This window comes from Gymnogyps californianus, chromosome 5 (assembly GCF_018139145.2).
Source record: "Gymnogyps californianus isolate 813 chromosome 5, ASM1813914v2, whole genome shotgun sequence".
Classification (NCBI taxonomy): domain Eukaryota; kingdom Metazoa; phylum Chordata; class Aves; order Accipitriformes; family Cathartidae; genus Gymnogyps; species Gymnogyps californianus.
In genome coordinates, this window is record NC_059475.1 from 43,158,796 (window position 1) to 43,172,448 (window position 13,653).

General features: G+C 37.0%; 1 protein-coding gene across 5 annotated transcripts in view; it reads right to left on the reverse strand.

Moving 5' to 3' along the window:
* Nucleotides 1–13,653, reverse strand: part of RALGAPA1 (Ral GTPase activating protein catalytic subunit alpha 1) — a 136,781-nt gene that overhangs the window by 39,333 nt on the left and 83,795 nt on the right. For all 5 annotated transcript variants that reach the window (XM_050898468.1, XM_050898469.1, XM_050898465.1 and 2 more), the window contains 4 exons: nt 7,410–8,274; nt 5,839–5,910; nt 4,759–4,882; nt 2,901–3,056 (listed from right to left, as the gene is read on the reverse strand). In XM_050898468.1, coding sequence (XP_050754425.1) covers nt 2,901–3,056; nt 4,759–4,882; nt 5,839–5,910; nt 7,410–8,274 — 1,217 coding nt within the window. The remainder of the gene's footprint in view (nt 1–2,900; nt 3,057–4,758; nt 4,883–5,838; nt 5,911–7,409; nt 8,275–13,653) is intronic.

The window sequence follows — 13,653 nt, forward strand, 5'->3', positions numbered from 1 at the left end:
GGTGATAAGCTGCAGAGGCACATATATGAGCTTTCTCACTCTGTGAACTGAGAATCTTCACAGTTTCATTTAATCCTGATACTTTCTTTGCAAGTTTGTTCTTGTAAGGGTAGTGTAAGTACTTTTTACTCTAACCTTTAACTCTAAGAAAAACAAAATGGATTGCATTATCAGCATTAAACCTTTAATTTACTATTTGCAAATTAAATTCCTATTTTATATATGCATTTCAATGTTAAGTTCCTCTATACATTCAGAAGATTTTAATCTGTTCTCCCTGAATTCATGTCTTTTCTTGCTCTTGTTCATGTCTTCAGAAACAGATGCTTCAGAGGTATCCAAGACGCTTAAAAGTTTTATTTACTACTCTGTAAGACTGATGGAAAATAAGTTTAAAATTGGCTTAGCCTCTGAAACAGCAGAATCTTGATTTTGCAGTGGCTCGACTGGCAGGAAGAAGTTTTGTGTTAATTTAATTTAATTTCCATTTATAAGATGAACCTATCATGCACCTCTAGGCACATTTACAATATAAAAACCAGCAGTAGTTCTAAGCCAACTACTGCAAGTTTGCTTGTTTTTCTCCCATTGAATGAAAGAGACAAAGAAAGCACATGAAAGACCAGTAGAGAAGCTCAAAACTCAAGTTTCTCTGGAGGTCATGAACAGTACATGCACTCAGAACAATTACAATTGTTAGCACACACACGACTCTCATGTTTTTGAGGTCCCCTATAGTGTGTATGAGCTGGACGGCATCTCATAGAACACATTCCTTTTGCTGATGTGTTCAGTCTATGCAGCATGAGCAGCTGCAGAACTAGTAAAAGAATTAAGCCTGTTTTCCTACTCATGTCTCCTGATACCACTTGCTGGTTTCACCCAAGATGCAAACTTCAGTTGATGCTTTTCTCAAGTTTGGGATGACTTTCATAGCATCTCCCTCTGGTGCTGGTTCCTTGATGTCTCATGCTTCTTCCCATGCTGTCTTTACCTGCTGAGTAGGAGCACTAAGAGTCTCTCTCACTCTATCTTCATTAAACATACATGAAATTAACACCTTTGAAACCTGCCTCTATTAAATTCGATTGAAATGGGCCAAAAAGTGTTAGGAAAGGGAGGAGAGACATAAAGGCAGGCTCACAAGCCTCCATTCATGGGGAAACTGGGCTTAAAAACAAGAAAAAAACCCACACACTGAGGAAGAACAGGAAAGAAAGTCACACAGAAATAAAGTAGCTTGATTAAACAGCCCATCAGTAGCTGAGCTACAAGTACAACCCCCATCTTTTGATACACTCTACATATCCATACAGACCTCAAATATTCCAAACTACTGATGAGTGAGATTGTGGGTGAAGGAGGAGAGAAATAGGCCTGGGGCAAGCTGGAGTTGTTAAAAAGTCCAGCTGACACCATTTTCACAAGCTAAATCACAGGAGGCCTGGACCAGCACTGAACCTTTCCTGGCAGGAACAGCTGTATGTAGATTCAGGGTGCTTCTGGAAACAGGCATGAGATCTTGCCTGTGTGTTCTGCTGAAGTCCACAGCATTTGCAAATTATTTAGTGTTAATTAATTTTCACTGTGACCCATCTTCCCCCTTGTCAACACTTTTTAATGCTCTAATTCAAACAGATTATAAACAAACATTGTAAGGATAATTACAAACTGTGTTTTATAAAACCAAGTTTCTGTTTAAAAAATACAGAAGCCAATCAACTTAGAAAAAAAATATATATACACATGCTGTTCTATACTAGAACAATAGCAACAATCTTACTTTAAAATCAGTTATTTTTGCTATTAAACCACTTTTATAAATCATTTAACAATCTAAGTATTACCCTGGCTCTACTTCAGGAAATAAAGAACAGAAAGGACCCAGCACCATAGGCATACAAGAAAAAACACTTCTTAGTTTAAAAAAAAAAAACAAAACACCAAACCAACCAACCTAAGATGCGACAGTGAGAAGTTAGAACTCATAGTCAGTCTATAATAATAACAATAATTTTTTTTATTCAAGTTGAACACAAAGAACAAAAAAGTCATTAATAATTGAAGCTTGCCAGAGGCATGGCTATTTCTCTCTTTACTAACTGTCTACTGTCTAATTTAATTACAAGTATTAAACTCCATGCTGAGGTCAACCAGCTTCAGTTCCTCCAATATTACACTTCAACCAGTGCTCATTAACGTGTCTACTGAATGGATTAGCACATCTGAAGATGTATGTACGCAGGACGGGGGACAGTCTAATGATAGCCAATTGTTCACTTATAATAGGACACATGTTCGAGACTGTAACTTATTATCACTAATGTGGAATTTATTAAATTCTAAAGAAAAAAATACCAATACAGCAAACCAATTTTTTCTTAATGTGGCCATGAGAGATCATATCACTGTTGTGCCTGCTCCAAGACAAAACACCTTATATACAATAAACATTGTTGAATTCTTTATATTTTTAACTTTTTTTAAAAGGAAAATTATGTTAATAGCCAGCACGTGACTCTTAAGTGAATAAAAAGTCATCTTAGAAAGTACTCACCACATATTTATGAATTGGCATTTAAAGTCTCAAAGTACTAAAACATCATTCAGATGTAATGCTTTTTCTTCTACACAAACCATTACCTCCCCGCATTTTTCACCACTACACATGTGATCCTGCCAACAGTTGCAATGATAGCAAAAATCACCAATATGGCAAAATTAGAAATTGGTAGAGAATAATTTACATGGCTTAACCTACTTCAGTAAAACACCAACTATTAGCAGGTTAAGGTGTTATGATACTTTATGGTTTTTTAGAAAAAGTTACTGGATTTTCTTTGACTCTAATTTCTCTGGGTTCATTACCAAAAGAAAATCTGTTATTCAGAAACACGCACCTTTTTTGTTAAAGAGTCATCTGAATCAGAAGGCATTCTTGTTGACACATGGAACATTACTTCTACTGTCGAGGTAGCAAAATATGGAGTGGTCAATCCAGTGCTTTTGTTTTTTTGCAGTCCTCCCATAAAGCCACAATGGTTTGTGAGATTTACCTAGAAATAAAGCCCAGGAAGCATTATGGGGGGGGTGGGGGGAAAGAATATCAGGGGATAAATACATTCTTTACACTTTAAAGCGCACTTTCAACTGAATTTTTAAAAGTGAAGATCCTTTTCACAACAGTACAGTTAGGCTTTTCTAAAAGAGCTCAGACTCACTGACTAGACTGGAAATCAAGTGCAGTGCAGTGGCGTTCTATAGTCCACGGTCACCACAGATGCTGCTGGGAAGATGAGGTTAGACAAAAGGAAAGGTTGTGTAAATGAATATTTACTGCATTATTCCCTGATTAGTTGACTGTAGTCACTTACATGTGCTTTTTGAATTTTTTAAAATTCTATGATACTACATCAGCCTTGACTTGAGCTCTGAAGAAACCCTGTGCGAGAGCCAGACAATTTTAAATTGTCTTGTTACTTTCCATATATTTTCTTGAGGAATTTTCATTCTGTGAATATGAAAAGTATCACAGGAAGCTAATTGATAATTTGTAAATAAGTTTGTAAGTCCTAGTTCTATGGGAAATAGTTTGGCACTGAAATAAATAAGCATGCTTAATATGCTATTTCACTTTTACAACAGTGCCTAAAGAAAGCTACATGTCTGACGTGAATATATTTAATCTCTGCCCACATGGTATATATTTGCTTTTCTGTTAATAAAGGATCCAGAATTTAATGTTCAGAGGTTAAAATATTAGATGTCTCATCATGGAATATTAATCCAAATTAGCAACTCTTTAATCTAGCTAATAAAGGCTAAGAGAATTAACCCACTAAAGAAGGATATTTGAAGACACTAATGTGATTTTTTTTTTTTTTCTCCTGAAGAATCAGGAATGTGGGAAATAAACATCTGTGTTCATGACAGTCAGCAGACTTCTAGCAGTTTTCCTCTGTTCCTGTGGAAAACTCAGAGCCATTATCCACACAGCTAATCTAGTAGTGCTTTTATATACCTAAGAAGTAAAAAACCCAGAACAAATAAGATGGACGCTCATGTGGACACTCCTGATGAATGCAAGTCGCAAAAGGAACAGAAAACCTGCAGTTTCTTATGCAGCCAGCCAGGAGTAGGAGCAATTCCTGTACTTCTGTGCGACAGTGCTGAGTTGAACTTTACAATGGAAGTTAATCCTGTGCGGTTAGAAAGAAAGGATGCAAAAAAGGAAATCCTCGTAACAGTATTGAACTAGTGACTAAAGAGCTGCAGGCCCATACAGATGATGGGGTACATCACAGTATTTCTGACTGCTGGAAGAGACATGGAGTGGAGGGTGTGAACAGATACATGCCTGCAGTGGAAGGCAGGAAGAAGGGAGCATGAGAGAAGCTGCTCGTTTGTACTTTTTGCGTTCCCAAATTTGAGCAGAGCTCAAACTTCAATGGACTTAACGCTTTACAGTCTCACAGGAAATCAAGATACCTCCTAATCAGTCCATGAAAGCCAAGTACAGGACTGCACATTAAAGAATCACCTCTGCCTGCACAAACTTTCTTAAATTGAAAGAGCTTAAAATTAAATAGCTAGTATTGCTAATGAAATTAAACCAGATTCCTTCTCTGCATCCTACTTGCAAACCAGTGTATTTCAGTACTTGTGAGTAATGCTAAAGAGCCAAAGACTTCTAATATTTAGAGGGATCTGTAATTTTCTATGTAAACAAACTTAGGATAAAAATGTTTTAATAAATACCTCCCAGCCAAGACCAGCTACAAAATCCTCATAGGCTTGACTTCCTCCAGTATTCGTAAGAATGGAGTGTTTATCTTCTTGTCCCTCAGCAACATAAAACACTGCGATCTTGTGTGTCTCTCGGCTGTAAAAGAGAAGATAGTCACTGCATGACAGTGCCTTTACTAATATGAAACCAAAATATGCAAACAGTACACACATGGCTTTTAAAACATCGAAAGAGATAGTGGAAGTAAAGTACAACTATATGGCTTCTTTTTGAATACCTTCTATATTTTCATATTCCCACTCTGTCTTTTCTAGTCTGGTCTTCTCTAGAGCCTAAAGTTTTGCTACACATGAACAGCATTTACCCCTTTCATCACTTCTAAGATGTAGGATGGTGCTGGCAGAAATAATTGCTAATAGAATAGCTAGGCTTCTGAAATGAGCAAAACCCATAACACAGGCATTATTGACACTGCACTGCCCATTAACAACAGTGCCTTGTGAATGCTGTGGCAAATGCAGCTTATGCAACTGAATGAAGAATCTTTAAGTACTATAGCAATGTCTTCTGTTCACAGCTTGCTGTTAAATAGACATTGGAGCAACTGAAAGTGGTTTCTCACACTTTTAAAGCCTCCACTGGATTTTATTTCAACTTCTACCAAAACAATTCAAAGTTTTTAATTCTGTGCTGCAACTCCAACTAGAATTCCTTCTCTTCAACTAACAGTACTGGAAAACATATAAACAATTAGCTGAAGCTAAAAATGTGATTTAGCAAATATCTTTATCACAACTTTGATATATCAAAGTTTTAAAACTATTCCATGTTATACATACAAATGTTCATAATTTTAAGTTATTTTGGAGTTTGTTCTCTCTCATGGTATTCTACTTGTAGAGTTTCACTCTACAAATAACACCAATGTAACTTCAATATAACACCAATAACTACAATACAGTGCAAAATGCATGAATAATTTATAGAACTGTTTTAAAAAATAGTTCAATTCTCACATCTACGCAAATTAGAGCCATTTAAGTACAAGCACACTTAAAACAAATATGTAGGTGGCCATTAAAAGAATTTACCATTGTCTTGAGTCCAAATTTCTGAGTTCGCGAAGTAACTTCTCATTTTTCTTCAGGAGATGAAAGCTCCTTCTAAATAGAAAAATTTGTAACTCTCTTATCACCTGTTCACTGATGGATACAGAACAGTACAAGAATGGTACAAGAACATTTCCAGGTCCATTCAAGAACAGTCAACAAAACCTTTGGCCTTTTCAATAGTCCTTTCTTATATAAAATATTAAGATATCTTTTAAAAAATATACAAGCAATATTTTACTCCAGGAAATCTTCTATATCCATTATAGCCCTGAGAACAACCTTTACTCTTTCCACTTTATTCTATCAACCTATTGGATCCAAGTGAAACCAATCTCGTCTCTACAGAAGAACAGACAGAACTGCCTTTGATGCACATACAACCTGCATGCTTTACTAGGCCAAAACACTATGTGCTTAGTGACAAAAGACACTCCCATAATCTGCTGTCCTAGGGAGCTAGTGCATTAAACACAGAGCTTTTGCTATTCTGAATTGCAGAGGAGAGCAGAACATAGCTCACTAGTCACCCGGCCAGCTGTAACAATTTAAAGAAAAAACAAAACAATATGGTAGAGCAAGAAAGGCACTTTTCATTTCTTTTAAACTGCACTTAAGATGTTTCCCACAAAACACAGTGGAATGAGTTTAAGAGCAGACTGCCTGGAGGAATTAAAGACCCATATAAGAAGGGTTATAACACCAAAATTTTGTCCAATTCCAGTGATATCTCAGTGACACAGACTATTTTTGTTTTACAGAATATCCATTTCCCTTCATAGTAAGAAAATATTTCTAATACGGAATTTGACAGCTTCAGCAAAAGAAGATTTCAGAAAGACCCTTAAATTCTAGGACGCTAATATTTGTACATACCCACATGTCTATGCAGACATACACCTAACTACACCCATACAAAAATAACTTAAACAGAGACATTACTTTTGTAACTGAACATGGCATGTCTCCTGTTGTTCTAAACAATACCCAAACATTGCCAATGTTGAAATAAATAGTAGGGGACACATCTTCTCGTTAGCTAACACCGATGCAATGCTTTGAGGCTGCATGCAAGCATGCTCTTAACAGGCAAAGCAGCAGGACACTGTCCAGCAACACAACAGCTGAGAATACGACACTTGCAGAGTCTCATTCTGGCATGGAAAGGTAATGATTTTTGCAGGGACATATACGGGAAGCAAAGAAAGCAAAGAAGATGCCTTCTTTACCCATGGTAGTACCCCTTAGTACAGTTGGTGAAAGGATTATTAGAAAAGATAGCACTCCTTCAATTCACCCTCCAACACTGTTCTAAGGAAAGAATATAAATAGCAATAAAGGCAACAGGTTCCTCCTTTCTGTCTCTAAATGACAGGTTGAAATGCAGAAGAAAACTGCCATTTTCCCCTTAGTTGCACATCCCCTCTCCTCTTTTGTTGGCTGGCCTGGAGTACTTTTGGCTTAACCCACTCCATGATCAACTATTATTACACAGTAAGAATAGCACAATTCCTTAAAAGAAAGTTCTTAAATTGTGTGTCTTTTCTTTTTACCTTTTATCCCAAGAATTCATTCCCAATATACTGAGAAGTAATCTGCAGTAGTAGAATGCTGACTGGGGCTTTTGTGAGGTTGGCTCATCCTGCTCCATAGCCCTCATATTTAAATCATTGAAATGCTTTTCAATGAACTCCCTCTCTTCTGTGTGCTGTTTCAGAATTGCATTGATGACATCGTTCTCCTGCTTCTCTGAGATGCAAACTGGTTGAGGAGCAGGAATGTTAAGTGATACACCAGTTCTCTGTAAGCATTCAGGGCTTGTAACACCTAAATACTGCAGGAGCTCATCAAGGGCATCTTCTTCATCCCTAATGGTATCCCATGTTGGTACAGTGTCTCTAAATTTCCTTTTTACTTGAAGTGTAATTCCATCCCTTGCAGATACATCCTCCACATGCTCAAAAGATGAAAGAGCATCTTCTGTTTTATCTTGCTGAGATAATGAAAGTGCAGAAGATGTTTGTTGTGAAGATCCACATAAAGATGATGGTCCATACAAAATGGCCGAATCCCACGAGTATTTGCCAGATAGATCACGCACTATAATTCTAACATTTGAATTAGCAGACGCAAGTCCAGCAGACAGTCCTCCCCCAGGCATGTCATCTTCTGCTTGGATTTGTATGCAAGACACCAGGGAAGTATTGTTTAACACAAAGAATTGAAGGTTTGGGTTCTCAAAAAGTTCAGGAGAAAGTTCAGGACTTTCACTGTATGGATTGTCATTGTTTTCACACACTTGACTGGTTAGCATAGCAGGACCTCCGCTCATAGGATAGTGGCCTAAGTGGTTGACTAGATGTGTTATCACAGTACGAGCAGCAACAGAAATTAATCCTTGTTGCATGTGAGTTTTCACTGCAAGAGAAAGAACACAGGTTTTAAAAGAAGAGTTCAGAAAAAAACACTGAGATTTATCTATTTCTTTTGGTCTCCTCTTCCTTGTGAATCTTAAACAGAGGATGAGCACTGCAAGGTTACGATACAGCCAACTCAGTAAAGCAAAATATGTATTTTGATGAACACTGGTCTCATATATAAATAGTATGAAAAATCATAACATAGTTAAAGAAGCATCTTCACTATCTTACAGCCTACCATACCTCCTTACCATAGCTTTGTAATCAGCGTGGTTCATCTAAAATACACAGTTTCTTAATCTAGTGAAAACAAATCTTAAATTGCTGATGAAGTAGAGATCATAATTGTGTTGCAAGAAGTCCATTTCCAACTGCAATGGATTTTTATATTTATACACATCATTACATTGTGAAAAACAAAGGAACATAGATGCACAAAAGCTCTAATCCATCTTAATTTCCCCAGGGAGCATATAGCCGCAGGTTAGGTTGAGAATAATACTGGATGATTTTACAGTACCAAATCAAAGACTGGGCTATCTATACTGAACACAATCTAACAGTAGCAAAATTTTCAAAAAGCAAATCTCATGCTCCAACTGCATTTTAAGAAGTTTCAGTCTGGAAAAACTTGGAGGGAGAAACAGAAGTTAATTGTGCCTATCTTATGTAAAGTTCATCTTGTGAGATGCACTGGTATTTCAATATGGTTTTGCCACCTCCTTCTTTGTTGCATACCTTCCACTTGCATGCAATGTTACCTAAATTCACAAAAGGAATTTCTTAATGTTTATACCACACCCTGCTAACCCAGTACTTTATTGTTATTGGATTCTTCTATCAAATCCACTCTACATTACTATGAAGTACAGAGCTGGTCAAAGCGACTCTGTCAGGCAGACAACCCTCAACTGGCCCAGGGTACCCGCTGAAGAACCCATACACAAAAAGTATTACGCTGTAGAAGATCACACGTAGAAGAGAAAACAGGATCAATATAGCAAAACATATTACTGCAGCCTCTCTCTTGTAACAGGACCTGGATGCCCTGAATTTGGGATTTACAAGGGGAAGATAAATCAAGACTGTATTCCTCAGGATTACATCATACATTTTAAACTATATTAAACATTGAAAACTGCTGCAAACACTTCCCATCTTCTTTCTCACCAAAAATCCATCAAACTAGAATGTTCTGGACCATGCTACTTTTTCATTCAGTATTTACTGGGAAAATGTAACCTCTTGGATGTGTAAGTATAGTATAAATTAACTCACCTCCCTTTATATTGTGTATTTATACACAATAAAAACTGTTTAATAAACAAATTTCTTTTTGCAGTTTAAGGTGTCTTAATTGGTTTAACTGGAAAAATAAAGGCAAATTTGTAATGCATACTGGCTGGCATGACAGATCTTTAGTTTCTGAAGCACTGGATGCATCCTGCATCTGCAAAAACAATTAGTATATATTTGCCTTTTTTTTTTCCACAAGGTTTGAGTAAAGCATGTAAGAGACGTTTGGGATTCTGGCTCTTCTCTACCTTTAGGGAGCACTAGATCTGAACTGCAAAAAGGGAAATATTTCATCCAGTTAATAGTTGGCAAAATCAACTTAATTTTTACACTATTCCGAAACTCAGATAAACTCAAATATTTTAATGAATTAAGGCCTTGAAAACTAATATAAGCAAATCAGATACTATATTTTTATCATCTGTAACCTTCTTGAGGTTTAAAATTTACAAACACAAAAACATTCAGTGAAGCTGAATTAAATGTCCAGATATTGACAGCATACAAGGAAATTAAGTTATAGTGCCATCTGCTGAAATATAACAAGGAACTGTAAGCAAGTTTATACAAGACAAAGAGAAAATAAGTTGGATGCTTGAAGAATAACTTATCAGTGCAGTACTAACCAGCACCTGAACAATGCAGAGGCTGGCTCATCTTTGTCAGGTTATTTATGCCAAGTGTTTAGCACTTGGCGCTGCACAGATAAGTAAGGTAATATTCTTCTTAGGTTCCTACGACCAGACATGTGAGCTTCCCAGCTACCTGAAGTCTCACACAGCGTAGGTTAAATGCCTTCAGTTAAGTTCTGCTGAAAAACCTGAAGAAATGAGAGGCACCTGTTAGCATACAAGTTATTACCATTACTGTTTTGTGGCAAACCGTAAAGATCGCAAACCTGACCATGGTTGTATGGTGCCTGTGTGCATGAATTTACTCCCTTAGGAGCCTAAGGGACATATGGAAAAGAAAGGTGACACGGTGATACAAAGAGCAGAACATAAAATTCAAATTTGGAAGGTTCATTCCCAGTCCTACCACAGTCTTTCTCTGAAAATTTTGCTCTTAAATTAAAATAAAAAATAAAAGCATTGGGATATAAATCTGTCATTGCCTCTTTTATAAAATAAGAACAGTACTTCTCACTGAGTCTTCTCTCAGAATACAGTATTGTTGATCTAAAAATGACACAGAAAACTTAAATCAGAAGTATTAAGAGAAGCACAGTGAAATGTAAACTGTAAGATGTAACCTGTTATGTTGAAATAAAATAAAGCAATGTTAAAACATTTTTGCCACACAGCAAATCAGATTTTGGTGATGGTTTCCCTTAGCAAAAAAAACCCCAAAACCCAAACCCAGTAATGCTTTTTGAAAATATGAGAATTTTAAATTAAATTTGCAACTTAAAGGATACATATTAATAATTTGTTCCTAGAAGCACATCTTCTCAATCAGGAACAACTGGACATTCAATATATTAGAACTCTTAAAATGAGTATCTAAACCATGCTCTTTGTTTCTGGAGGGCAGATCAAAACATGCAATAACGCAAGCCATCACAGCTTTACCACAAATTCTACAAACTAAGTCATATCATTACACGTTAAAGCAGTCTAGCTGGCTGCTTTGCCAACCTGTCTTCCTGAGTGAGTGCATCTCTGCTCTCTTTACAATGGTACAGTCTTTTGCTTGGGCAATGTAATTTATATGTGTACATGACCACTTGGTAATTTACTAGAAGCACGTTATATTGGCTATTTTTCCTAGTCCCTGAAATTACCTCTTTTGTGGAAAGGCTGAAGGTCCATCACCACTAATTTGTATCAGCGGCATGAACGGAGGATTCCTGAATTTCCTTAAGATGTGTTGTTAACTCTTTAATTCAACTTTGGCTGAACAGCTTCTAAACAACTACAGTTATGTAGCAGAAGGAAAAAGTAATGACTGAGGGTGGAATTTAACTCTCCTCTCCCTTTTAGCTGTCTAAAGAATGATGCACCTGTACAGACTGATTCATCTCAGTTAGAAGCCCAAATTGGAGAAATGTGATGAAAGACTCTCTGGAAACTCTTCTCTTTCTCCACTACATTTAGAGGGCACCTAAGAATGTTCAGTTCAGCTTAGCTACCTGTATTTTACATTAGCTTAAGGAAGTCTCACTCCTTTTTAATTTTAAGCTTCAGGTAGAGAGAGATGCGGTAACAGAGAACCCACCTCTAGTATATCCCTCACAAAACACAAACTGTGCTAATCTGGATGTACCATGTACAAAGTGTTTTTTAAAAAGTGTACTTTTTGTCTCCTTTCAGTAAAAAGGCAAACAGTAAAGCCTTAAAAGTACTTTATATTTCTCTTTTTTAAATCAAAGCTAAGACTAAACATCAGATGGGGGAAACCTTTTCTTCAGAAATTGAAATATATTAGGAAAAATGATCCATCCATGCAAAAGAGTTTAAAATATGTTTGGAGAAATATGACAAATGGGGGAAAATCCATGAAATCAATAACTGACAGACCACTGTATCTATGCAATGTAACTACTACCTTCCAATCACAACTATCTCTAACAGATTTGTGATCTATGAAGAACAGGTTTCAAAATGTTTTTGCCTATAATTGCAAAAAAAAATCCCATAAAATATTTTCCTTACAACGACTCTATTCAATAGTCTGATTTTGCTATCTATTAACATTAGAAGATGTATAGCACTTCCTGTTTAATGCTACATATTTTCACGTAACCATCTCCCCTGTCAATACAAGGGTCACAAAACCCCCTCAATTCTACTTTTTCCTAAATGTTTGCATCATTTAATATACACAACAAAAAAGCTTTGAAGGAGAGGTTCCATTTTAATTCTCCCTCATATGTTTATGGTCCTGTAATGACAAGTAAAAGATCAGAGGCAGGTAAGCAGATCATGGCACAATGCAGTCCAAGTTAGCTTTTGCACATCTAAACAGTACAGTGAATGGCTATAATGCTATACTATCCTTGGAGAAAGCATACCTCTGTCAGTGTGACACTGAATCCAGGCTAATTAGATGAGGTTAATTAGCACAGGCAGCACTTGTATGCCTGTACTGTAGCTAGAGGAAGCTGTTGTTGATACTAGCTAGAGGAACAGTTCATCAGCCTTCATGTAGACAAGCCCTGTGATTCCTTAGATGTACAAAAGCACCACAGACTTGCTGTCTGCAAGTTCTAATGATGCAAGAAAAGCTTCCCACTGATGTCTTTATTGTCAGCTGCTAAAAGTTCATTCTGGTTTAAATATAACACTTTAATATACTTAACACTTAATTTCAAAATCATTCTTCGTGTATCTTATACTGCAACCTACCACTTTACCTGAAACCTACAGAAAGGAGGACAAAGACAATTTCACAGATAATCCTAGGTATAACAGATTCCTTGTGAGAGACAGCACTTGGAAAGTTACTGAAACAGAGAGGGGAACAGTCCTCTTCTCTCCCCACACCACCTGTTTCCAGAGGATTTAACAAATCTTTGCCGTGCCGTATATTGCAGGGCTTGCTCCAGTCTCTCAATAGATCCTGTCCCCACTACACAGCTATATCACTGAAAGTCCCGTATCTTCATGGTCTCATACCACATCATACTGTGGCTAGGTGTCCATAAACCTTGTGATGGATCTGACCTTGAACAATGGGAGGCATAATAGGGTATGTCAATCACATCTATTAAACTGATCAAAAGCACCCTGTCTTAAGAATTCTGGCATTTCAGTGGTTTCAGCTTTGCTTGTGACCTCAGGAAAAGAGTCTAGCAATCCCCACTCTGTCTTTGTAGAACTTCCCTGATTTCCCTACAACTGCCGTTCTGCCCATTTCCATTCCTTCAAAAAAGGTATCATCATAGCACTTTTACTCTACTAAAAAAGAGGCTGACCCATTGGCATACTGCTCTGCTGCTAGGTTGTACTAATTGATGCCCTGGCTTGATTGAGTCCCAGACAGGTTGTTATCCACTAACTTTACTCCTCTTGCTCCTCCAGCAATGCCAGGGAGAACAGATGCTGTGTGATTGGTTAAGCACTGCCAATTTTATTCTCTG